Here is a 27,420-nt window from a genome sequence, read left to right as displayed (position 1 = left end):
CAAGAGCCACTTTTACTTGCTCCTCCTCTTCACCATTGCCACCTTCCGGTCCCCTTGACCTAGACAATGGTGGTGAGGAGAAGGAGAAGCAGTAGATGTCAAGGTCTCCCTGCCTGTGAAGAAAGGAAATGGTAGCAATGATGAGAAAGATGTTGAGGAGCTATAGCAGCTGGTTACCATGATGGGGAGAAGGTAGGCTCACCTGAGGGAGGAGGCTTGCCCAAGGTCCCTCAAAAACCTGGAGCTTGCTCCGCATTGGAGAGCGACCAAACAATTAATTGGACCTGCTTCTTTCTTGCTTAGAATTTGAACAACTGGTAGAAACCAGGCCACCACTGGCACTTGCAAATGCTGTTGACTGTGATGAGGCCTAGACTAGAATGTAGGACCAGCCTTACCAGAGTGGAGTGGCTGCCTCAGGCAGCAGATGCTGGGAAGTGCCGGTGAGGTCTCTACCAGACATTTCCTAAGCTAGAGTTCCTAACGTAGCCTTAGCTAAGCTACCAAAGTTCAGTTGTTATGCCTGCTATGCCCCTTCCCGGATAGGGAATGACTAGCCACAGTCATTCTTGCACTTGTAACCTCACAATTAGACTACTGTAATAAGCTCTATGAGGGGCTTCCCATGCGTGTAGTTCAGAAGCTGCAGCTTGTGCAGAATGCAGCAGCTAGGGTGCTCACCGGGATACCTAGCTCTGCCCACATAAAACCAGTGTTAAAAGAACTGCACTGGCTGCCCGTTAGCTACCGAGCCACATACAAGGTTACGTTGTTATCCTATAAAGCCCTAAATAACTTGAGACCAGCATACCTAGCTGACTGCCTTCCCTTATATATACCCCAATGACATTTACGATCCTCAGAGGAGGTCTTGCTCATCATTCCAAGCTGAACAGAATGTTGTCATGGGGAACCTTGATGGTGGGGTCTTCTCGGTAGCAGCACCCACCCTTTGGAAACCCCTCCCTCATGAAGTTTGGGAGGCGGGCAATGTAGCATCCTTCAAACTAGGGCTGAGCACCCCTTACCTGAACAGCTTCAGATCCCAATCCAGACCTTCCCGATTGGGCCCAAACCGGTTTGGGTCGATCTGGACCTCCCCCGATCCACTCCGGAACTGGATCCGGAGGTCTGGATCGATATTCGGCCCCCATTTTACCCCCTATCTTCCCCACTTACTTGCCTCTGCGGTGGATGGTGGAGACAGGTAAGTGGGGAAGGAGGGACAAAATGGGGGCCGAATAAGCCCCCCGCCCCCTTACCTGGCTCCGCCACCATTGCTGTATGGACTGTGGCAGCGGCAGCAGAGTGAGGTAAGCCCCCCTCCCCCTGCACCCACTTACCTGGCTCCTCTGCGGTCCTGGCAGTGGCTTCAACTGTGGCCTAGGCCTAAGGCTGGGCCACAATTGAAGCCACTGCCTGGACCACCTCCCCACTTACCTGGCTCCGAAGCTTTCGGAACGGTCCGAATCGCTTCGGACCATTCCAAACCGCTTCGAGCCAATCCGGACCTCCCCCGATCCGGTCCGGATCGGCCTGCTTCACTCTGGATCTGGGGATCTGTAACGGAGCGGAGCACACCCCTACTTCAAACACCTCCTGAGAACAGATCTTTTTAGAAAAGCTTTCCCTGGACTATAGCGTATTTTGTTTGTTTGTTTTAATGACATTTGTTTTTAAAGTTTTAAATCCTAACTTCTGTCAACGCTGATTTTATTCTGGTGCCAAGTGAAAACATGGCTTTTTAACAAAGCTTTCAATGGTTGAATTCACTAAGTTGGCACATTGTTTTAACTATTTTAATAGTTTTACTGCTTTTAAATTATATATTGTTTTAACTTGGTTTATGGTTTAACTTGGTTTTAGCTATGTATATTTACTGTTTTATACTGTATGCTTTTATCTGTATGCCACCCTGAGATCTTATTGATATAGGGTGGGATATAAATGTTATCAATAAATAAATAAATATTATGATTTTAATTGTAAACTGCCCCGAGAGCCTCAGTTGTTGGGCAGTAAAAATACTAATTACCAAAATAGCCTCCTGCCTTTTCCACTGCCCTATCACGACTCTTGAAGTAAGATTCATTTGCCAGTCATGTTGGGTTTTGTACATGGAATGGTAGAAGACAACATCTTGTCCTTCATCCCAAGTAGCAACATGCCTTGGACCAGTCTGGTTAGAAGGACTGTTTCATTTTAGAAAGAGGCCTTCTCCTTTGTATGTCTGAGATGCAGCGCTCATTCTACATCACAAAACTGCAGTTTATTTTAGCATCCTCTCGTGTGCTATCGGTCAACAGAGGGTCACCTGCCTGAACAAGCTGTAATTTATCCATAGAACATTCTGTTGACACTTTATCCTAGATAAACAAGCATATGCACTGCCTGACATTTAGAAGCATATGTAGGCCATCTATTTCTATCTGAACATGTTTTTTTTTTTTGCCATTAATATGTTAACCAGTGTAGATAAGAACATAAGAAGTGCCATGCTGGATCAGACCAACGGTCCATCTAGTCCAGCATTCTGTTCACACATCGAGTTCCTAAGTTACTTAGCTCTTATTACTGAAGTGGAGCTGATACATTGGTAGGAGAGCCAGGACAAATAAAAGGAGGTACTTTTTCACACAGCACATAGTTAAATTATGGAACTCGCTACCACAAAATGAAGTGACGGCCACCAATTTGGATGGCTTTAAAAGGGGGTTTGATAAATTCCTGGAGGCAAAGGCTATCAATGGCTACTAGCCCTGATGGTTGTGTGCTATCTCCAGTATCCGAGGCAATAAGCCTGTGTGCACCAGTTGCTGGGGAACATGGGTGGGAGGGTGCTGTTGCACCATGTCCTGCTTGTTCATCCCTGACCGATGGCTGGTTGGCCACTGTGTGAACAGAGTGCTGGACTAGATGGACCCTTGGTCTGATTCAGCATGGCACTTCTTATGTCCTTACGTTCTTACTTTGCAATTTTTTAATTGTTCCATATTTTTTTTAAAAAAAATGTTTGAAATTATATGCCTGCCTGAGACCTTAGATCTGTTAGAGGAGCCCTTCTCCGCATCCCACCAATGCAACGTATATGTTATGATGGGACAAGGGAGAGGGCTTTCTCTGTGGTGGTACCCCAACTGTGGAATGCCTTCCCCTTGGAGGCCCGATTGGCGTCAACATTGATTGCATTTTGACACCAAGTAAAAACATGGCTTTTTAACAAAGCCTTTGATGGTTAAACTCACTGGCACATTGTTTTAACTGTTTTAACTGCATCTACTGCTTTTAAATTATATATTGTTTTAACTTGGATCATGGTTTAATTTGTTTTTAACTGTGTATATTTATTGTTTTATTCTGTATGCTTTTATCTGTATGCCGCCCTGAGATCTTAGTAATATAGGGCGGGATATAAATATTTTAAATAAATAAATTTTGTACAGAACACACGTGCAGTTTGCCACAGCTTCTAGTTCCCCTAGGATGCTTCATTTCTACCCCTCCCTCCCAATGTGCATATTGATAACATTAGACAAAGTCATGTAGTTGAAGCTTATCAGTGACCACGTTTGATAATGTGCGACCTCCAGGTTAATAGGCAGTATCCCCCCTCCAGATTACCAGTTCCTGGGGAACATCAGCAGGAGAGGAGTATTGCATTCATGTCCTCCTGTTTGTGGATTTCCCGGAGGGATCTAATTGGTCCCTGGGGGAAACAGCATGCAAAACACAAGAAGAATCATGTTTATATTTTTGTGTGGTTTTTCACCAATAGACATGTGCACCACCAAAAAGGTCAACTTGATGTGATTTTACACATTGTTGATACATCAATATTCTGTGTGTGTGTGTGTGTGTGTGTGTGTTTTGATCGACATGCTGCAGTATATCTTTGCATACTAGCTGATTAGGATCATCTGTTACTTAGGATTTTCATTCCCCCCCGCCCCACGGTCCACCTATTCACTCACCAAAAGATTAATCAAAGAATGCTTTGATTTCATAGATAGCCGGATGCCAGTGTTAATGAGCATTAATGCTTTTCCTCTTCCTAAATTGCATCCCTGTATCCAGAAGTTCATGTGAGTAGCCCCAGAGATGTGTCCCAAATGTATAAAGGCAGGCAATAATAGGTGGCTGGAAGAGGCACACTTGGGAAATTTTAAGAATAATTTAGAGGGGGATCTACCATGCCTCAACCCCCCATGGAAGTTTTCAGTGTGTGATGCTCTTTCACATTGCATAAAACAAGTGCTACAACACTTGACTTACCATATGTGGAAGGATTTGCTAAAAATCCATAGGTGGCTTCTCTCCTGACGGTCCAACTGATTCCAAAATACCAGAACGAAGGTCTCTAGCAATTTGATCAGCACATTCTTTTAGAACAAGACATTTCTCACTGTTGTCTTAATTTCCAAAGGAGATGGATTTCTTTCTCAGTGCTTTCCCTGCCTTGATTCTGCACATGGACAGATGCTGTGCCATTGTTTTTGGCAGATGTCAAAGGTTTCTTCTTCAGGGCTCCCAACTTCTGATTGTGCAGAATTGTTAAATGTTGGGAGCATAAAGCTGTAGTGCCCAATTTCCATGGATCTTGCCAAGTAACATGGCAGAAGCAGGTTTTATCATTTTATTTTAACAGTGTGTTTTCTACTTTTGCTCACAGGCCAGCATGATACAATTAACTCATGCTGCCATTAAAAAGGAAACGGCATAAAACCATCTTTTCTTCTTTTTTTCAAATGACAAAGGAGACCATTTGGGGGATATTTTACTATGTTTAAATTCATGAAACTTAAGCTTCCACTGGACTTCATGAGCGGTAAGACTAGTTAAGTGATCGATCTTTGCAGGATTGCAATTTCAGCCACTTGTCCCTGAGAGTTTTCATTTCTGGGTGTGATCTATGCCTGAAGTTGTGGCCACTGCAAAGGGCATTGGAGAGTTTCACCTACAGTTGTATGTGTGTGTGTGTGTGTGTGTGTGTTATTTATTTATTTATTTATTTATTACATTTATATCATGCCTTTCCATCCCACCCCCCAAGGAACCCAAGGTGGTGTACATAATCCTCCTCTTCTCCATTTTATCCTCACAACAACAACCCTGTGAGGTAGGCTGGGCTGAGAGGCGGTGACTGGCCCAAAGTCACCCAACGGGTTTCCGTGGCCCAGGGGACTAGAACCCGGATCTCCCAGCTCCCAGTGCAACACTTTAGCCACTACACCACACTGTCCCTTAAAGGTAAAATGTTTGATTGGTTAGTCAGTCTTTATGACAGGGTGTCATCACAGGCTGAGTCCCCAAGTGTGCCCTCCAGACCACGCTCCACCCCTTCCTCCTCCCATTTCTGCTGCCACCTCAAAACACTTCCTCTTCTGTTGTCGCCATCACCTTTCATTTCCTCTTCTCCACTGCCAATTGTTAGAAACATGATTTGAAATGAAAATGCTTGGACAAAGTGGTGAAAGTTTAAACACTCTGTTTTATTGAGCAAACTTGCAAGTTTGGGTGTCTAGGCAGGTAGGCACACCTACGAGCTAGAGCAAAACCATTTTATCCCTTAGCCCGGCTGAAGCGGTCCCTCCCCTATCACTCCATTGGTCAGAGACTCAAGGGGTTACAGCCTATCCCTGTACGCCTGCTGACTCCTCCCCTGTTTACCTCTATGCCCCTCTCATTTGATAGTCCACCCATTTGTATTTACTTGTGTCCATATTTGGTTTTGATTCCTCTGAGCACACCTTCTTAATCACTCTTTATTATCTCTCCTCCCATCATGTAACCACAAGGTCATGAGTTTCGAACGTTAACAGACGTGTTCAAGTTCCTCTCTCTTTCTTCCAACCACAAAGCCATAAGTTCTGAAAATTGACAAGTATGTTTCAGTCTGTGCCTAGTTTATCTAACTCTTCTGACCACAAGCCTAACCACAACTTCTTACTATTTCAACTGAAGCCCTACACCTGCTATGCCTTCCTGTTTTTCTTATAATGCTTCAGTTATAACATTGCTTTTAGCTGACTCTTTTCAGAAGCCCTTATAATAATATTTTAATAATGCATTAGCCATTATATTTTCTCCTTATGTTAAACATTGTAATATGAAAAAGTAACATATCTATTCATTTCTAACACACTGTGGCAGCCTTCTTATTTCGTTTAATCCCCTGTACATCTCTAAAGATTTCCTCTGCACAAATCTGGGCCACTGATGCCCTCTGGCCTAAAAAAGCAAAAGATTACAAAAGAGGCTGCCAAAAGGCCTTCAGCCTTTCTAACTGTGGAGTGGAAGGTTTGGTCACAGCCGTTTGCTTTAGATTCAAGGACTATAAGTTCTCCACCACCACATACACACAGAGAGACAGAGACACCCTTTTCCTATCTGAATCAAGAAAAGGCTTTAGATTTATTTTTCTATTCTCTGGAGAACAAAAAAGAAGCTGGAGCTATTGAAACAGCAAACAATGTTCATCCCCAGAGACCAGGGCTCCCCTGTAAGCTGGTATCTTTCACCACTTTCTTCCTCATTACTGCACTCTCCACAGGTTCAGTCCTAGAAAAAGGGCCATGGCCAGGCCGTGAGCCATTTGTGTTTTGTCAATACAAAGAGGAAGGTTTTTGCAGGATCAAACCAAGTTCAATGAACAATGATGAAAATACAAGCCTGGGATTTATTTATTTATTAGATCTACTGATGCAGGTGCAGAAGGCAAACTTTTTAATAAGTGTTCCTTCAACACTGATTATTCTTTTCAGAACGGAAACATTGACAGCTCCTTTTAAAAAAGAGTAAAGTTCAGAATGCATTGGGAATGAAGAACGCAGGCCTTTCTTTTTAGGGCCAAACTAAATGTGATGCAGAACTCCCAACTTATTTTGCTTTTTGGTAAAACCAAACAGCATGGAACTGTGGTGGTTTCAATCAGGGCCATGATGCTGGGAAGAGTGCAGTGGAGGGTCTAGCTCAGGGGTGCAAGAACATGGGAGCTCTGGCTCAAAATGGGTTAGATTGTTGTCAGTATTTCCTTTGAGTACTTGTAAAAGCTCAAGGGCTTTTTTATTTTTATTTTTTATTATATTTGTTTAAAATTATTTATATACCATTCAAAATTTCGGAGCACTGTACAAGATAAAATAAAATAAAAACAGAATAAAACACTTTAAAATAGATTTTAAAAGAAGCAAAATGTACAGTGAACCGTGGCTGGTCATTAAGGAAAGGCTTCCTGGAACAATGACGTTTTCAGGGGGCACCAAAAGGAATACAAAGTTGGTGCCTGCCTGACCTCCAGAGGCAGGGAGTTCCAGAGGAGGGGGGCCACCACGCTGAAGGCTCTTCCGCTGGTGGACTCCAATCGGAGGGTAGGTCTATATGGAACTGCCAGGAGCCTGCCTTCCAATGACCCTCAGTGACTGGGCAGGTTGATAGGGGAGAAGGCAATTACTTGGAGGGTTGACCTTGAAAACCCCCAGTATGTTCTCTCCACCAGTCATTTTCAGGTCTGAAGGTTCTTTATCTCTGCCTGTTCTAGTTCGTGGAGAATTCATGTCTCCAGAAGCAGGGCTAAAAAAAGCTTCAGGTTGCCAAATGGCTATACAGCAGCAAAAACAAACAAACAGTTCATGACATGAAAATCCGCCTGTCTCTGCAAGGGCAGCCTCCACCCCCCATATCCAGCCCTCACAGGCCCTGATGGGAGCACCCAGTGGATTTTCACCCTATCACTGACAAAGGGGGTGCAGGTCAAGGCAGAACTCAGTTCTGCACAGACCTGCGTGGGCTCTTTCTCCTTCTTCCCCCACCCCCCGTGTTAATGGTGGTCACCACAGTGGGGGGAAATACACAATTCCCTTAAGGCTGGGGAAAATGTGTATTTTCTCCCTCCACTCTATTTCCTCTGCAACCCACGTTGATGGGGAAGGCCCTCTTAACAGGGCCTTTAAGGCCCCCAAAGGTGGGGGGAGGAGAAACATGATTTCCCCAAGGCTGGGGAAGTCAAGTCCCACCCTGTACTGATCATGGCCTTAAAGGCCATCTTAAAACCTTGGATTACGAAGGCCTTTAAAGCCACAACTGGTGCAGGGATAGACAAAGTGCACTTTCTAGAACCTCCGGAAAGTCCACAATTTCTCTGGCATGCCATTAACCTCAGATACTCCAATTGTAAGCTACTTTTTGTCCTACTCCAGCAATTGTTGGAACTACACTACTAGTAGGGAAGGGCAAATCTGTCAGTTTCACTTTTCCCCACATTCAAATGTATAGAGTCTCAAGTTCATTTTATGCCAGTTACATCCCTTCCGAGAGTTGGAAGACCTAAAGACGGTAGTGCACGCGCTGGTAACTTCAAGCTCAACTTCTGCAATGTGCTCTACATAGGGCTACCTTTGTGCCTAGTCCAGAAACTTCAACTAGTCCAGAATATGCCACCCAGGCTGGTCACTGGTACATCTAGTGGGGTGACCACATTACACCAGTTTTAAAATCTCATCACTGGCTGCCAGTTAGTTTCCAGGCAATATATAAAGTGATGGTTATTACCTTTAAAACCCTACATGGTTTGGGTCCAGCCTTCTCCCATACAATCCGCCCTGCACACTCAGGTCCTCTGGGAAGAACTTCCTTCAGCCAGCCAAAACTACGCTGACAGGTATTAGGTCAGCCCAGAGGGCCTTCTCTTCTGCTGCTCCCAGACTGTGGAATGGCCTGCCAGAAGAGACTCGTCAACTTAACAGTCTTTTAGCATTTAAGAAAGCTATAAAGACTGATCTCTTCCGGCATGCCTATCCAGTGGAATTTTAGGATGTTTTTAGGATGTTTTAATAATGTATACTATGTTTTTAATTCAGTTTTATGTATTTTATACTTATTGTTGTTCCCCGCCTCGATCCAAATGGAGAGGTGGGTAAGAAATAAAATTATTATTATTATTATTATTATTATTATTATTATTATGAACTTTATTAATTTTTTGTAAATAGTAATTTTAAGAAAATGAAATAGAATTGTTACCCATCTGCACCAGCTAAATTCAATAGGTAAAGCTAGTCCCAGTATGAAAAGGACCTGCTATAGAGCTACTAAAGAGGAGGTCCTTCTCAGTAAAGAAAAAAGAGAAAAAGGCAGCAATCTGAATTCAGTGCTAACATGGTAAATACAATGGGATTGAAGCCCAGACTTTTGAAAACAAAGCACTTGAAGCTCTTGACCGGGATGTGTCCATTCTAATTTCTTCTACATAAGATTCATTTTAATTTCAATATTTTTGATTTGTCCTGAATATTGCAAATTTTGGTAAATTCTTATAGAAACAAAATGGAAACAAAATCCTCGCCCTTCCCTAAGCTATAGGCTTTGCAACTTGCGATCAGGATCACTGACATTAGCCCTGACCTCTGGAGAAGGCAGCCAAACCTTTGCATTTGTAGGGGGGGGGGCAAATTAGCCAAAAGTGGGATGGGATCTGAGTTGAAACAGGACCTAAGATGGCCAGGTGCATAAGATGACCAGTGTGGTGTAGTGGCTAAGGCGTCCGGGTTCTAGTCCCCACTAGTTCATGGAAACCCACTGGGTGACTTTGGGCCTGTCACAGACTCTCAGCCCAACCTACCTCACAGGGTTGTTGTTGTGAGGATAAAATGGAGATGAGGAGGATTATGTAAACCGCCTTGGGTTCCTTGGAGGAAAAAGGGCGGGATAGAAATGTAATAAATAAATAAATAAATAAATAAATAAATATTGTATAGAAGAGGGGTTGTCAGCAGGTGTAGCACACCCACTGAAATTCCCTCTCCTATAAAAGTAAAGGAGCTCTTGGCTACTCAGGGCTGGGTGTGTACGTAACATGGGCCCACCTCAGTTCAGTTCACGATCATTCAGGCAGGGGGATTCCCATAAGTGAGTGTTCCTGGTTTGAATGCTCACCACCATCTTTAATCTATCTCCTTCTGCCAGCCTCACAGCTCTGTTCAACCCCCACCCCAAAGATTGAGGCTGTGGACAGAGGAACATTTTATTGGGTTGGTAGCTAAACCAATTTCATCCCGAGAACAGAGAACGAAACACTGCAGTACATGTCCTTGTACCCCTCTCACATTTAGACTTTTGCAGTACACTCTACATTAGGGTGGCTGTATGAAAAGGAGGACAGGGCTCTTGTATCTTTAACAGTTGTATTGAAAAGGGAATTTCAGCAGGTGTGATTTGTATATATGGGGAACCTGCTGAAATTCCCTCTTCAGCACAGCAGTTAAAGCTGCAGGTTCCCTGCCCTCTTTTAAATTTGGTCACTCTAGTATAGCTCCTGAAAAAGGCAGCCAGACATATGCATATCTGGTCACCCTACTCTAAATGGGGCTGCCCTTCAGAGATGCTTGGAAACTTTATGTACCTGGGGACCAAAACAAATAAAAATAAAATGACAGCCACATTAAGACCATTGAGGGCAGTGGAGTTAATACTCTTAAATGACATGCTTGGAAGAGAAATGGCCAGCTTTTTATACTAAGAGTAATTTTAAAGTATTTCAAAAGATGCACGCCTTCCTTAAAGGAAGGATGAAGGTATGTTTTTGGTTTTTGGTTTGCATTAGGGCAATGTAATAATATCACTCAAATATACAATGATGTAGAACTTAAATTCACCTGTCTTGCAAGGTCACTGATAATTGCATTTACAAGCATAATTAAATCACCTGGGTTAGTAACTAGGTGCATACATTCTATTTGCAATTATAAAGTATTTTAAATTAGGAAGATTAGAATTCCAGATATGGAAATACTGCATTTATATATTGGGTTTTCCCCTCCAGAAAGTGTTTTTATGTATAGATTAGAACCAAGCAATTCTGCTCTGAAAAGTTTTTGTGGAGCTGGGATTGGATCCATTTCACACCACCAAAACTCCAGAGTGGGTTGTGGAATTTCAAGTAGTTCTTCTACTTTACTCTAAATATGCCTAAAAAAAGGTCCACTAAGTCTGGAAAGCATTCACGATTGACCGAAGACAATGGTTCTGGTTCTGAATCGATCAACCCCACATGCTCCATGGTTATTCTAACAATGAATCCTATCATGCCTACTCAGAAATAAGTCTCATAGAGTTCAATGCAACTTGCTCCCAGGTGAGTGTAGGATTGCAGGCAAAGAAAACATTGCATAATGGCCTATTGAATAAGCTGCTCTGCGGCTCATAAAATTTCATTGTCCTTGCCTGTAAATTACTTCAGGCCTGATGGATAAACTATGAATAATGCAGGAGGTGCCTGCAGGAGCGAAGAAGCAAAAATGAGGGGAAGAAGGAATATTTATGCTAATCTCCATCACACCAGTTATCCAGATGTTCTTTGATGCACAGCAGTGAATTGTAGCAAATGAGAGTCATTTGCTTCAAAGCAACGCACTGAGCGAAACTTTGGTGCACTTGTTTTTGCTGATTCAAAAAGTGGGGTGGGGAAAAGAGTTTAGAGAATGTATCCCTCTTCTTGCGTTTCTTGAACAGCAAAGCAGGGATGATCTCAATTTAAATTTATACTGCTTTTCTGTTTCCCCTAAGATTACCAGCTTGTAATTTAGAGCTTTGTGTTGTTGTGGCTTTAAGAAGGTTGGAGAACCTGTGGGTGCTGTATTGCATCACCTGGTACAGTAGAAAGAAACAGTGGCAGCTGCCCCTACCTGTTCCTCCTCCAGTCCAGATATAGCACACCTGGGCCTCATCTACACCAAGCAGGATATTGCACTATGAAAGTGGTATGAAAGCGGTACCGTATTTCTTCGATTCTAAGATGCACTTTTCCCCCCATATAAACATCTCTAAAAATGGGGTGCATCTTAGAATCGCGGGTGCGTTTATTATTTCTTAGAATCAAAGCTTTTTTTCTGTTGGTGGTACTGAAATTAGTGTGCGTCTTACAATCGATGGCATCTTAGAATCGAAGAAATATGGTATTTAAAAGGCAGAAGCCATACCAAGCAGGTATAGTGGTATGAAAGGCAGTGTATGGTATGTGCCAATGGCCCCCAGCAGTTGTCAGTAGGGGTGTGCACGGACACCCCGATCCGCTTCTCTTCCAGATCCGCAACTTCCAGATCGGGTCCACTCCGCTCCAATCCACCTATAGTCCGCTCCGGTTCGCTGCGAAGCTCCGGATCCGGATCAGAGCTGCGTTTCCCCCCCCCCCATGGGCTTGCATTGAAATCCAAAAAAACCTACAACTTTTTTTTGGTTAAAGTTAGAAACCTCAAGTTTGGCATCATGACACCTCATGGACATATACACATGCATGCCAAGACTCAAGCAAATCCAAGCATCCCCTGATTTTCGGGGAATTTTTGAAAATCGGACACCCCATTTTCAGACATGGGATTTACTCTGACATTTTGACAGATAAAAACTTGGAAGCAGGCACCCTCACAGATGCCATATAGATCCACATTTATGGCAAGTTTCAAGCAAATCCCATCATCCCCTGATTTTTGGCAGGGCTTTAACCTCTAACGCATCACCCATAACCCCAATTCACACCCCTTTCGATATCTCCATCAATTTTCATGTTAGAAACCTCAAACTTGGAACTTTGATAGCTTATCCATGTATACATGTGCATGCCATGACTCAAGCCAATCCAAGCTTCCCCTGATTTTGGGGGAATTTTTGAAAATTGGACACCCCATTTCCAAACATGGGATTTGCTCTGACATTTTGAAAGATAATTTTTTTTGAAGTAAGTACCCTCACAGATGCCATCTAGATCCACATTCATGGCAAGTTTCAAGCAAAATCCATCATCCTCTGATTTTTGGCAGGGCTTTAACCTTTTAACTCACCCCAAATCAAGTCCCATGCTAGAACTACGTCAATTTTCATGTTAGAAACCTCAAGTTTGGCACCACGACACCTCATGCATGTATACACATGCATGCCAAGACTCAAGCCAATCCAAGCCTCCCCTGTTTTTTGGGGAATTTTTGAAAATCGGACACCCCAGTATCTCAGGGATTTAAAGCTGCAGACAGCTCATTGGGGCCATTTCAAAGGAAATCCCAACATGCCATGAATTGAGGAGTAGATAAACCTATATGAATCTTCTTCCACACTTGAAAAATTGATTTGGAACTTCAAAATGTCCAAGTGAGCGCAGGAAGGACTTATCCACTGAGTCAAAGCAAGACACACACAAACCATCCCTGCGAGGCAGGCACAGAGGAGGAGGGAGGGAAGGCAGGCAGGCAGCAGATATTTCTTGGGGCACAAGGAAGTGCGGCAAGGATGGCTTGTTTCTTTCTAAGCCAGCAGTAACGCATTGCAAACCAACCCTGTGAGGCGGGTGCAAGGAGTGAGCAAAGGATGGCTTGTTTCTTTCTAAGCCAGCAGTAACGCATTGCAAACCAACCCTGCGAGGTGGTCACAGAGGAGGAGGACAGGCGGGCAGAGAGCCAGGCAGAGATATGCCAAAGATCTAGTATGGGGGAGTCAGTCCCGGCAGATGCCCCAACACAGCAGCACCCCGGGGGGAAAGCACGCAGGCAGGCAGGCAGCAGGCATTTCTGGGGGCATAAGGAAATGAGGCAAGGATGTTTTCTTTCTAAGCCAGCAGTAAGTCATGCATTGCAAACCATCCCTGCGAGGCGGTCACAGAGGAGGAGGACAGGCGGGCAGAGAGCTGGGATTGGAAGATGCTTCATGAGGTCATCAATTCTCATCAGGATTGGGAGCTGAATCTGCCTGTCATTGCTAAAAAAAAACCCGCTGCTTTTACCCTCTCCCGCTTTTTTAAAAAAATAAATAAAAAAATATAGCAAACGAACCACACCACACAGAGAGCTGAGAGTAGGCTCAAAATGACCCCCAGCCACGACTCTCTAAGCACAAGAATTTTCAGAAAGATAGCTTTAAAAACAACACAGTTATCCCCTAATCTTTTCCGCAATGCAATCCTATGGGCGAAGTTATCCAAAATGGCGGGCGGAGCGCTCTGCGAAAAGAGAAGCGCTTCTACTATGGCCGCTTCTCTTCGCCATGCTTCTAAGGGTCCGCGGTCCGCTTCTACTCCGCCTCTGGGCAAGGCGGAGCAGGCCAATTCGCTTCTGATTCTCCGATTCTAATCGGAGCAGAGCACATCCCTAGTTGTCAGTATTCTTCAATACCGCTGTAAAGGCGTGATTGGCGCCAACATTGATTTCATTTCGACGCCAAGTAAAAATATGGCTTTTTAAGCCTTGATGGTTAAACCCACTGGCACATTGTTTTAACTGGTTTTATTGCTTTTAAATTATATATTGTTTTAACTTGGATCATGGTTTAATTTGTTTTTAACTGTGTATATTTATTGTTTTATACTGTATGTTTTTATCTGTACACCGCCCTGAGATCTTAGTGATATAGAGTGGGATATAAATATAATAAATAAATAAATAGTGTGGCTCCTGCCTTTTATATACCGCTTTCATAGTGTAATATCCTGCTTAGTGTAGATGAGGCCCTGGAGAAATGGTAGGAGGAGGATGGATGACAGAATTGGGATAGGAATGGGAAGGAGACAGGTTTGACTGATAGATTAGGCAGAGGACATGTCTACACTTCCTGGCAGAGGGGGAAGGATCTCGTGATACGCTGATCAGGAGATTCTCCCCCTGCATTCACACACGGCGTGCGACATCCCAGGAGGAAGGAGGACGTCATGCAAGCCAATTTTTTTAAAAGAAAAGGAGCCGGAGCTCACCTGTGCTCCAGCGCAAAAGTAAGGGTGTTTTTTTTTAAAAAAAAATAAAATTAAAAAAAGCCCTGACCCCAATCCCCACCCGCAATGGGCACAGAGTACTTGAAGAGCTCTGTGCCCTGTGCCTGGTTCCCAGCTCTTCGCATTTACTTGTGAGGAGCTGGGACAAAACTGGGACGGCTGCCCACATGTCCCACGGTCTCGGGATGATCCCGAGACCATGGGAAAAACCAGGGTAAAAGCCGTCCCAGTTATCCTGGGGAAATGCAGGGATTTATTTATTTATTTATTTATTTATTACATTTTTATCCTGCTCCCGGGATTCCCTGTGTGGCTTGTGGATGCACAGGGATGATCCCAGGACAATCCCCGGGATAAGGCATGGTGTAGACAAGCCCAGAGAAAATTATGGCTGGCCAAAATCAAAGCCATTGTATTAGAACTAGCAACCTTGGAGCAAATTCTACAGATCCATTATGCTGTAGAGCAGAGATGGTGTCACGCTTTCCTCAGATTCTTCTGAGGATGAAGAGGAATGGCAGGTTGTTGATCTGAGTGTGGGGTCTAGCACAGAAAGCGCTCTAGAGCCCTCACTGCCGGATAATGATTAAAACCCCGCTGCAACCTAGGAATGTGTGAAAGGGTCTGATAAAATCGCCTTGGGTTGGACTCCCCACCCCAGCATTGGTCAGACATTTTGTCCACATAAGACCTTAACACTGGATTTTGCTTGAGGCAAAATTTCAGCGGTAATTCCATTTGGGGAGTTTTAAGACATGGCACCTCAGAGAACAGCACGGAAGATTTTGAGAGACAACCCCTTCCCACACAATCACTTGTAATTCATTGGAGCTGGGGTTGGAAACCACAACTGTCTTCTACATTGAAAGAAACAAAATAAAGGCAGCGAGGAAATGTCAGACTGAACATATAGTAAATAAACCTGGAAAGGTTGGAGTCATTTATCACTATCAGGTGACAGATCAATATTTCCTCTCTAGCGATTGCTTGACAATTTGTTTTTACTTTGCCCTGAGTTTGCTTTTAAAAAAAATTACAAGTGTTTCTGAAAACAAGATTACAACCAGCCTTCTTATTTTTCCTCCCTTCTTTTCTAAAAAGGAGACAGGCCAAGTTAGCTGGGTGGTGCAGATCACTTGATAGCGAAGAGTTTCTCCTCAGGATGTCAGGAGGGCCTCCTGAGGGGATCGAGTGGGAGGGCGTTGCTTCACAGGTAGACAAGTTACTCCATCCCTGGTGGACCTTCACAAGAGCATATGTGAAAATGGCTTTGGCAAGTTACACTTCTGGTCTAGGAATTGACAACACCTGAGCTGAATTTGTGTCTCTAGGGAGGTAGTAGCAAGGTCACTTTAACCTCGCTGTCTTACTGTCTTCCATGAAGGGAAGCTTTGAAGTGTGACTTTCAACAACAGTTCAGGATAGCCTCTTAGGGATGAGCAAAACTCTTTCCATTTATTTTCATGGTCGAGGAGGCACAAACATCCCTAGATGCACCTTAAGGGGCTTGAGCTATTTGTTACCCCATGGCCTCACCTGCATGTGAGGCCACACACGCCTGAACAACAGGTTGGGTTTTTTTTAACTCAAATGTCATGGTGTGCTATGGCAATAATTCATGCACACTGGTAAAGAAAAGAATAAAGTCACAATAAGCCAGACTTCAGAGAACTCAAATAAATGGTTTATAGCAAATATAGAGGAAATAAGCGCCTGGACAATGTTCACATGGAGTCTGTAGTTATTTGGTTAATTCTCTAGAGATGATAGGAAATGGAGGATGGGCTGGCTGAGGCAAAGCAGGATGTAAATAAATAAATAAATAAATAAATAAAATAAAATAAAATAAAATAAATAAAAAGAGGGGAACTAGCACCCAATATGGGAGCACGAGGGTGATAGGAATAAGATAGACATGAAAGAGACATGACACCTGTGGTGTTATACCCCACAAGTCAGTTCCTTAATGCATGTCTGAAATTGGTAAGTCTGTGGTGCTTAGAATGTTGACCTGAGTGAGTGGAGTTAGAATGTTTGAGGAGGTGGGAGGAGGATATATAAGGGAATGACTGAGGGGATTGTAGGAGACTTTTAAGTACTCTTAGGCCACAGCTAGACCTAAGGTTTATCCTGGGATCATCCAGGGTTCGCCCCTGCCTGAGCACTGGATCCCCTGTGTGTCACCTGAATGAACAGGTTTGACCCCTGGACAATCCAGGGATAAACCTTAGGTCTAGCTATAGCCTTAGAGTCTTTAGCCTTTAGTGCTTCAGCTCTCTGTGTGGAGCGTACTTGAGTTCTGGAGAGTTTGAGGTTCAGTATAGAGAGTGGTGTCTTTTGAGTGGGGTGTGCAGATAGGCAGTTTGTGTAAAATAAACAATACTGATAATAAAATTCAAGAGTGAATGTGTGTGTGACAGGAAAGTGTGTATGTGAATGGGTGAAAGGATTGGATGAGAGGCTTCAAAAAGGGTTTTAAATGTTTTATTTTGAAACAAAGCTTGTGAACTTTCAAAATAAATTTTAATTATTTTGTTTTAACTACCACAAAATTCCCACATGTCTGTTTGGCCTTTATCATCTGAAGTTTATTCATTTAACAGCCACTCTGACAATAATTCACCTCAGCACATATAATTCACAGCGCATTCTTTTATTATTGAAATCCTTCTCCATTTAACCCCGTTCTCCACATAGTTTGGAGAAAGGCGGTGTTTGTCCCTCACCTCAGGTGTATCAAGCGGTGGTGCTTGTCTTGAGCAGGGTGTGTCCACAGCCAGGCCTGGTGTTCAGAGTCTGTGTCATGGCAGCACCAATCAAAGGTATTCTGGATTTGCAGGAAATAGCTGGTTTGGCTTTATAGAACCTCCTCTTTTATCCACCTCTTTTAAAGCAATATAGGATATCTTGTTATGGAATGCAAATGCCAAAGGTTTAATGATTCATAATTTTTTAAAAAGTAAAAAGTAAAAAGTAGTAATTGCATTAAAAGGAAGACATAATCGGCCGGTTCAGACAACACACTAAGCCATGATGGTTAAGTGCTTTGAGATAACCATGATGGCTTACCGTGTCATGTGTTGGTTTTTTCCCGTTAACAATGATGGCTAAATAACCACAGTTGAATCACCCTCACTAACCATGTGCTGCAACAGGGTTAGCAACCTAACCATGGCTTAGGGCCTTGCTAGACCTACCACATAATCCGGTGGGGAGTAGGGGCAATGGTGCGCTACAGCTAGCGCGCACCATCGCCCTTTTCCAGACGTAACACGCGACGGGGTAAGGGAAAGCCCCATCGCGTCCGGCATTTTTTTTTACACTTAAAGGGCCATGTGCGCAGGAGCGCACCACCGCACCAGGTAGGTTTTTTTTAAAAAAATAAAGGGTTCCCCGCTCCCCCTGCCCCTGATTTCCCCCCCCCCACAATGCCTGATGCCCCCTGCCCACTCGCTCGCCTGTCCTCCCCCCACTCGCCATGCCCGTCCCCGTCCCTGCTCGTCAAGCCAGATTGATAACTGGAACAAGGAGGTTCGAACATATAACACCAATTCTGGCCCACTTGCATTGGCTGCCTATACGTTTCCGAGCCCAATTCAAGGTGCTGGTTTTAACCTATAAAGCCCTACATGGCTTGGGACCGTAATACCCGATGGAACGTCTCTCCCGACGTGAACCTACCCGTACACTGCACTCAACATCTAAGGTCCTCCTCCGAGTGCCTCCTCCGAGGGAAGCTCGGAGGATGGCAACAAGGGAGAGGGCCTTCTCGGTGGTGGCCCCCCGACTGTGGAATGATCTCCCCAATGAGGCTTGCCTGGCGCCAATCCTGTTATCTTTTAGGCGCCAGGTCAAGACTGTTCTCTTCTCCCAGGCATTTTAACACCATTTAACAATGCTACGTTTGTTTTTTAACGGAACCCCAGAACTGTTGTTTTTAAGTGGATACTGTTGTTTTTATACTGTTGTTTTTATTTTTTGTATACTTTTAATGTTTACTGTTTTTAACTTTTGTAAACCACCCAGAAAGCTTTGGCTATGGGGCGGTATATAAATGTAACAAATAAATAAATAAATATCCATAAAAGACCTTCTTTGGGACTTGATTTTTGAGGGCGCTAAGTGTTCAGACTGAAATATGGTAATATTAATAAATTCTTCCTCCTAATTATTTCTTTTAATAGTGCTTTCAAAATTGCTCCTGTCGGAAGGAAATAATTTACCCCAGATAAATACAGTGCTACAACTTTATTACAAGAAACTTGCAGCATTCTGTAAAGACCTGTCACATAATAGAAAAGGAATAGATCAATAAATGCAGGGGAAAGTAATTAAAATGATGCAATATGCACATTAAAACATAATTTGAGGTTCCATAATGCTGCTGCTACAAGATGTTTTGTGGCATACCTTATGATTAAACAATTGGGGAAAGGTTTAATTGTCTTCACATTGATTGCATTCCACCTATACATTGGTTTTTGATTCGTCTGTGTGTGTGTTTGCAGGCAGATGGAGGGTGAGAAATAATGAGATGAGACACAGATGTGAAATTAAAAAGGGCCACATTTATTGAAAGATCTGTAAAGGGGAAGAACGCCTAAGCAGGCATCCTTTCTAGACCAGCACTTTGCCATGGTCTGAATTGGGTGAGACATTCACAGTCCATAAAGTGGCACTGGTAATAACGCCTTCTCCCAGGCTTGCCCCTTTTGGGGTAGGGAGGCCTTCTGGTGTCACATCCCACCCTCCCACAGGCCACAAAACTCCAAGTGGATGAGGAGGGTTGGCCTCAAAGGTAACCCTTTTCTTGACAGCTGGGGCTGTAAAACTAGGGTGACCATATGGAAAGGAGGACAGGGCTCCTGTATCTTTAACAGTTGTACTGAAAAGTAAATTTCAGCAGGTGTCATTTGTATATATGGAGAACCTGTTGAAATTTCCTCTTCATCACAAGAGTTAAAGGTGCAGGAGCTATACTAGAGTGACCAGATTTAAAAGAGGGCAGGGCACCTGCAGCTGTAACTGTGGTCATGAAGAGGAAATTTCACCAGGTTTCCCATATATACAAATGACACCAGCTGACATTTCCTTTTAATACAACTGTTAAAGATACAGGAGCCCTGTCCTCTTTTTCATATGGTCACCCTAGCTAAATTATGTATTTACACACTCGATTTGTATTGCTGCTTTTAAACACAGTACTTTTAAATTGTTTTCTTACTGGTTTTATCATTGGTTTTGTTGGGTTTGCTTCAATGATGTACGCCACCCTGGGAATTTCAACTACAGGGTGACTGATACTAGTGTTGAGCTGAATCCTGCCCCCTGTTTTCAGGAAGGTTTTTTCTCCCTGTGAAAGAGGCATTGGTTTTTTTCTGCCTCTTTCAGAGGAAGGGTGGTGGCAATTCAAAGAATTTTCTCCTTGAGGAAGGTGCAGGGTTTCAGCATACTTTTTTTTAAAGCTCTGGCGTGGGCTGGTCCATGAAGTCACGAAGAGTCGGAAACGACTGAACGAATAAACAACAACAATAATTGCTGAGGGGCCTTCTTCCATTTTTTTTAATTAGTGTTTCAACCTCCCCTTCCCCTGGCATTTGGAGGAGCCCAGCAGTTCTTAGTGAATGAGTATTGGAAACCATGTGACCTTACCCTCTCCAATAAGCATTCAGGAAGAACTCCTGGGCTCCTGAAAATACTGGGATTGTTTAAAAAAGAAAGAAAGAAGACAACCACTCAACAATGGGCTGCTTCTAAAAAAGTATGTAGAAACGCTGTCTCTCTCCCCAAGGAAAAAAATATATCCAAAATTCTCACCTCCCCCAGGCTTTTTTGCCTGAGTTTTCATTTTTCTCCCACCTCCCACGAAATGCTAAAAATTTAGTGGTCAAAATGTTCAGCACAGCACTAGCTTATGCATAGAATGAATAAGCAAATACTAAATAAATTTGTTTCCATGCATTGAATTTTCTACCTTCTGCATAACCTAATGCATAACTTACCCCAGGACATGCTATGCTTAGTGAGCTCTTCAGCTATTGGGCAGTATAGTAATGTAATAAATAAACAACTGTATGTTTCTCTGTCCCTGCCAGGGACAGACAGTTATGTGAAACAGTGATGGATAAAAGTACAAGATGATGATGATGATCAAAGAATCATAGAATAGCAGAGTTGGAAGGGGCTTACAAGGCCATCGAGTCCAACCCCCTGCTCAATGCAGGAATCCACCCTAAAGCATGATGATGATGATGATGATGATGATGATGATGATGATGTCATGGTGTGGTAGGTTTGGGACATGTAATAGGTCCAGTAGGAGAACTTTGTGTGGGATTTCCAGCCTTTGTCTTGTCCTGCATCAAGTCCCATTTTGATCTCAAACACCATACCTAAATGGAAACTTCATGTTCAGGGGAATTTGTTTTTCCTCTGAGACCTATTTGCTGGGGACAAGCCCCAGGAGAAAGAAGTCCTCTTCATGTCTTTCCTGGAACACCTCAGAAACATCCATCATATAGGCTGCTGGACTAGCTAGAACTTGGCCTGTTCCGCCAGAACAATTCCTACATTCTCATTAAGTCACTGGCAAGGAGTGCTAGTATACTATTGATGGCTCTGCATTACTAATTTTGATGAAAACCATGATAATAATTCTATTTCCTTGTAGCAATGAGTAATGGTATTACTAAATAGTTTTGTTATGCAAGGGCATTTTTTTACGATGTGTCATAAAAAGCAGATAAAAGCATAGCTTACAGCCCCCTCCTTTAAAATACTTGCATATTGGAGGGTTGATTCATTTCCAGGCATCACTCATATGCTGTTTAAATGGGAAAGCAGTTTTTTATATATGAGTAGGCCATTGGTACCTGATATAGTATGAATGGTGACATAACACATTTAGGTTAGGCTAGGGTAACCATATGAAAAGGAGGACAGGGCTCCTGTATCTTTAACAGTTGTATTGAAAAGGGAATTTCAGCAGGTGTGATTTGTACATATGGAGAACCTGGTGAAATTTCCTCTTCATCACACCAGTTAAAGCTGCAGGTGCCCTGCCCTCTTTTAAATCTGGTCGCTCTAGTATAGCTCCTGCACCTTTAACAGTTGTGATGAAGAGGGAATTTCCCCAGGTTCTCCATATATACAAATGACACCTGCTGAAATTCCCTTTTCTATGCAACTATTAAAGATACAGGAGCCCTGTCCTCCTTTTCATATGGTCACCCTAGGTTAGGCATATGAACATGCAGTAAATAGACTTGGACCAGGGAAAACTGTGTCAAGGCCTAATCTACACCAAGCAGGATATTGCACTATGGAAGCAGTATGAAAGAGGTACTGTATATAAAAGGCAGGAGCCACACCAAGCAGTATATAGTGTTATGACAGTGGTATATTGAATGTAGGGTGACCATATGAAAAGGAGGACAGGGCTCCTGTATCTTTAACAGTTGAATAGAAAAGGGAATCTCAGCAGGTGTCCTTTGTATATATGGAGAACCTGGTGAAATTTCCTCTTCATCACCACAGTTAAAGCTGCAGGTGCCCTGTCCTCTTTTAAATCTGGTCACTCTAGTATAGCTCCTGCAGCTTTAATTCCATAGGTCACCCTATGGAATGTGTCAATGGGCCAAAACAGTTGTCAATGCTCTTCAATACTACTACAAAGCAGTAGTGTGGCTCCTGCCTTTTATATACCACTTTCACAGTGCAATATCCTGTTTGGTGTAGAATAAGCCTTTACATGGATCCCAGGGCCAAATTACATACGTGGGAGATATATGGTCAAGATCCTTCTTCGATGTTGTTTATGTTTTCATAATTTGCACTCTTAAGTATCTAGTTTGATGACCGAGGGAATGGTACTGCTAGTAGAGGTAGTTAACCCTTCCCCGGCACCTTTCTCTGATCTAAATAGACCCTTTCAACTGCTTTTAGATCCACGGCTGCATGCATATAGGTAATGCTGGAGCAGTATTCCATCACTGCATTGCATCATTGCAGACCTCGCCTGCAATCTGAAATAGTACCGTCTCAATACTCAAGTTTATCACCTCTTCTACTGGTTGGAAGAACTACGCGTAGGACTGCAACCCTAAGCATACTCCGTAGAGATTGATCTATGGAAGATGTTCCGGACAATACTTGAGAAAGCAAAAACATAATTCCTAATACTGAGCTTACTGAATCCAAATGGTTGTGATGTCTGCTGGACTTCCACGGACCTCTTGTCAAGTGAAAATTCTAATATCTGCTCCTCTTATGACTTTCCTCTCTCCCCCCCCCCCCCCGGCCCATCTCATGTAGGGCAGCTTTTACGTGCCATCGGAGAACTGCATGCAACATGCACACAAGTGGCATAAGGACCTTTGCCTCCTGCTCTTGAATGCTTACAGAGGACTTCATGTCTACTATGCCATCATCACAAAGGAGATTCCCAATTTGCCACAGCTGAAGTTAGGTAAGAGGAGAATCCCCCATGGTGAACGGTTCTCACGTTAAAGTGATTCATAAATTGTAGCCTAGTTGTACAACTTGATTTTTGCTATGCCAGACAAGTCCATCTCCTGCTCCCCTGTTCTTTTGGCCATGTTTATTTATTAATTTGGCCATGCTTTGCTGCCGCAAGGAAACATCTGCACCAGCTGGAACCATTCGCCCAATTGCCTTGGCAGTGGGCTTGTGTGTTTCTTCTCTCTCATTAACATTTTTATGCTGTTTTGAGCACCCCTCTCCTCCCCCAAAATAATAATTTAAAAAATTGAACAACCCTGTTTCATTTTACCCTCAGCCTTTGACAGAGCACTCTTCCTCAGCCTTGAACTCCCTTGCCATCTGCAGTATAATAATACAAGCCAGCTTTATAGGTCATTGTAAGGTAGGGTGACCTACCTGGGCTTTTGTATCTTTAACAGTTGTATAGAAAAAGGAATGTCAGCAGATGCAAAAGAGGCATGCTCAAGTACTTTTGACCAGATACAGAAGAGGGAAGGGCTCCTGCAGCTTTAACTGTTGTGATGAAGAGGGCATTTCACCAGGTGCTGCATGCATACAAATGACACCTGCTGAAATTCCCTTTTCTGTGCAACTGTTAAAGATACAGGAGCCCTGTCCTCCTTTCAATATGGTCACCCTATTAAGACTTCATGAAATGAAATACACAGTTGTTGTTCTTTGTAATGGCAATGATTACTGAGCTAGGGGTCCAATATCAAGCAACTTCTTGTAAGGTTTGTTATTTATTTCCTCTTTATATTAGGGTGAACATGTGGAAAAGAGGACCAGGCTCCTAAATGTTTAGCCTCTGTATAGAAAAGGGAATTTCAGCAAGTTTCATTGGTATGCATGGAGCACCTGGTGAAATGCCCTCTTCATCACAACAGTTAAAGCTGCAGGAGCCCTGTACAAAAGAGGGCAGGGCTCCTGCAGCTTTAACCAAAATCAGAGCCTTCAGCCTCCACTGCATGAGAGTTAATACATGTATACACTTACACACTTTTTATTGTTCAAATCAGCCACAGACAGCTAAACTATACCGATGGGGTAAACTGTAGGTCTGGGCTGCCCAGGTAGCAAGTGCATTAAATTTATTCACAGGTATAAGTTAAGTAATTTAATACATTTCCATCTTGAGCAGCTTCCCCCAATTTGATGGCCTCCAAATGCATTGGGAATTCTGGGAAATGAAGTCCAATGCATCTGGAAGGTGCCGATTTGGGGAAGTCTTCTCTGTAGAGATGCCACTCAGAGGATGTTGCATCTGAGTAGGCTACATGTTCTTACTGACTCCCCAGATACTTCTATAGGTAGAATTACCACCAAGTTTAGGTAACAGATTAGTGTTTTAGCAGGTATTCCTTTTGTAAAGGGCCCTCATTTCCCCCCTTAATTTTGTGGGAAACTGCACATTTTTCAAAGCCAACATTTTTGTTGCCTTCATTGGCAATTGTCGTGGTTCATATGAGGCTGTAACTTAAGTATGTTAGCCAAATATGCAGGGGTACAGTGTCAATTTTCTCTCTCTCTTTGCCCTGTTAAAGTGGATACACCACTCTAGATGTTCAAGATTATTGCTTAGGCTGACCCTATGAAAAGGAAGACAGGGCTCCTGTATCTTTAACAGTTGCATTGAAAAGGGAATTTCAGCAGGTGTCATTTGTATATATGGAGAACCTGGTGAAATTCCCTCTTCATCACAACAGTTAAAGCTGCAGGTGCCCTGCCTTCTTTTAAATCTGGTCACCCTAGTATAGCTCCTGCAGCTTTAACTGTTGTGATGAACAGGGAATTTCACCAGGTTCTCCATATATACAAATGACACCTGCTGAAATTCCCTTTTCAATACAACTGTTAAAGATACAGGAACCCTGTCCTCCTTTTCCATATGGTCACCCTATTATTGCTGTCATGTGTATTTTTGTGGACATGTTTTAAGCTTTCTAGGCTTCTTTGGCTTTGGGACATCCTAAAATGAAAAGAATTAAAGAATACCTCCTTTCGTGAGGAAGCTGGCATTCTCACCATTGAACTGACAATGAATCTTTTACCTTCCTTAACTGCACTACTGTGATTTGTATTTTTTCCCTGATCTGGCGTGTTCCTACTGTTAACTGCTTTGCTTTTCAAACAACGAATCTCACTTTTCGTTTTCTAGAGGATCTTGCTGTGGAAGAGATGCTCTCACAACTCTCTGCAGAGCTGCAGGTATTTCAGCATGCCAACTATGGGATACGTGTGTGTGTGTGTTTGAGGAAGGAAGAGTTACTGTATTTCTTCAATTCTAAGACATACTTTTCCCCTCCATATAAACATCTCTAAGAACGGGGTGCATCTTAGAATCGCGGGTGTGTTATTTCTTAGAATCAAAGCTTTTTTTTTTCTGTTGGTGGTACTGAAATTAGTGTGCGTCTTACAATCGATGGCGTCTTAAAATCGAAGAAATACGGTACAATAGAATGCAAATTCCATGTGGGCTTTGCATTCCAGGGCAATTATTTTTTCATAGGGGTTGGGCCATTTTCTTTTAGGGATAGGTTTATCTCTTGATTTCCAATCCTTCTCACTATTACATGTTTTTTACCCATAATCCCATTCTTTTCTTTTCTGCATTAATCTGCATTTTAAAAGAATGTGTTTTTAAATACTTTTAAACACGTATACTTCCCCCCCACCCCCGAAAATGCATATTTCAGGGCATATTTTGATGCCTTTAAATTATTTATTTTTATTTTATTTGTTACATTTTTATACTGCCCAATAGCTGAAGCTCTCTCGACGGTTCACAAAAATTAAAACCATAATAAAACAACCAACAGTTTAAAAACACAAATACAAAATACAGTATAAAAAGCACAACCAGGGTAAAACCACGCAGCAAAAATTGATATAAGATTAAATTATTATTATTATTATTATTATTATTATTATTATTATTATTATTATTATTATCATTTCTATACTGCCCAATAGCCGGAGCTCTCTGGGCGGTTCACAAGAGTTAGAACAGTAAAATTTAAATTTAAGTTAATATTAAGTGTTAATATACTGAGAGAATAAAAGGTCTATGGAGAACTGTGTTGCAGCATTTGGAGAAGTGTGAAATCCAGTAGATAGCTGAGTTTACCTGAGAACTTCAGATAAGGGGGGATTCCACACGTCGTACTGAGGGTGCTTCCATGCGCCCCCAGTGCGGCCCCAAAGCGATTGTGTAACTTGCCTGGAGAAGAGACGAGGAAGAGGCGTCCTTGCCGCCGCCACCCACCTACCTCCTCGCCGGCCGGGTCGGAGAGCTCGGCGGAAGAAGGCGGGGTGGAGAGCCGGCCGGCATTGGGGCCGCACTGGGGGCGCATGGAAGCACCCTAAGTACGACGTGTGGAATCCCCCCTTATCTGTAGTTCTCAGGTAAACTCAGCTATCTACTGGATTTCACACTTCTCCAAATGCTGCAACACAGTTCTCCATAGACTTTTTATATAGACCTCCATAGAGGAATCTCCGTAGAGGAATCTGCAAACATTTCATTCTTCAAGCATCCCTATTTTCCTATAAGGAAAGGCAAAAGTAACTGGGGCTTTTAAGCTTAAAAGTAACCTGAACGGTATGGAGAGAGTTTCAGGTGGGTTCCCTCCCCCCTCTCTCCTTCTCTTGTAATTCTTCAGTTCAGAATCAGCCAATGAAGTTGATTGGCAACAGACTGGAGACAGACAAAAGGAAGTACTTCATTGCACACAATGCGTAATTACTTAGCGTATACAATTTTCTCCCACAATATGTGATGCTGCTATCAGCTTTTTAAAGGGGGTTTCAACAGAGCTCCTTTTTCTGTGTGTTCTTATGCGCGCGTGATTCCCTTTGGAGGAAAATGTTTTGACAGATTTAGCTCCAGGTCTGCTGAATGTGGGATAGCAGTATGAGATGAATGTTGATGATTGGTGGCTTGTGTCCCACCCCTTTGCAATGGATTTGACTATATTTTATTTATTTATTTATTTATTTATTTATTTATTACATTTCCATACCGCCCAATAGCCGGAGCTCTCTGGGCAGTTCACAAAAATTAAAATCATTCAAAGTATAAAACAACAGTATAAATCCATAATATAAAATACAATATAAAAGCTCAACCAGATAAAAACAGCAGCAATGCAAAATTACGAATTTAAAACACCAAG

At 42.9% G+C, this 27,420-nt stretch overlaps 1 protein-coding gene across 1 annotated transcript in view; it reads left to right on the top strand.

The window, feature by feature from the left end:
- Positions 1–27,420, top strand: part of FAM135B (family with sequence similarity 135 member B) — a 194,087-nt gene that overhangs the window by 138,375 nt on the left and 28,292 nt on the right. Inside the window, exons 8-9 of the mRNA XM_063131171.1 lie at positions 23,057–23,210; positions 25,404–25,453. Coding sequence (XP_062987241.1) covers positions 23,057–23,210; positions 25,404–25,453 — 204 coding nt within the window. The remainder of the gene's footprint in view (positions 1–23,056; positions 23,211–25,403; positions 25,454–27,420) is intronic.

The sequence above is a fragment of the Elgaria multicarinata genome, chromosome 7 (assembly GCF_023053635.1).
Source record: "Elgaria multicarinata webbii isolate HBS135686 ecotype San Diego chromosome 7, rElgMul1.1.pri, whole genome shotgun sequence".
NCBI classification, from domain to species: Eukaryota; Metazoa; Chordata; class Lepidosauria; order Squamata; family Anguidae; genus Elgaria; species Elgaria multicarinata.
The sequence above is the reverse complement of the archived record's forward strand: the minus strand, read 5'-3'. Positions and strand labels throughout refer to the sequence as shown.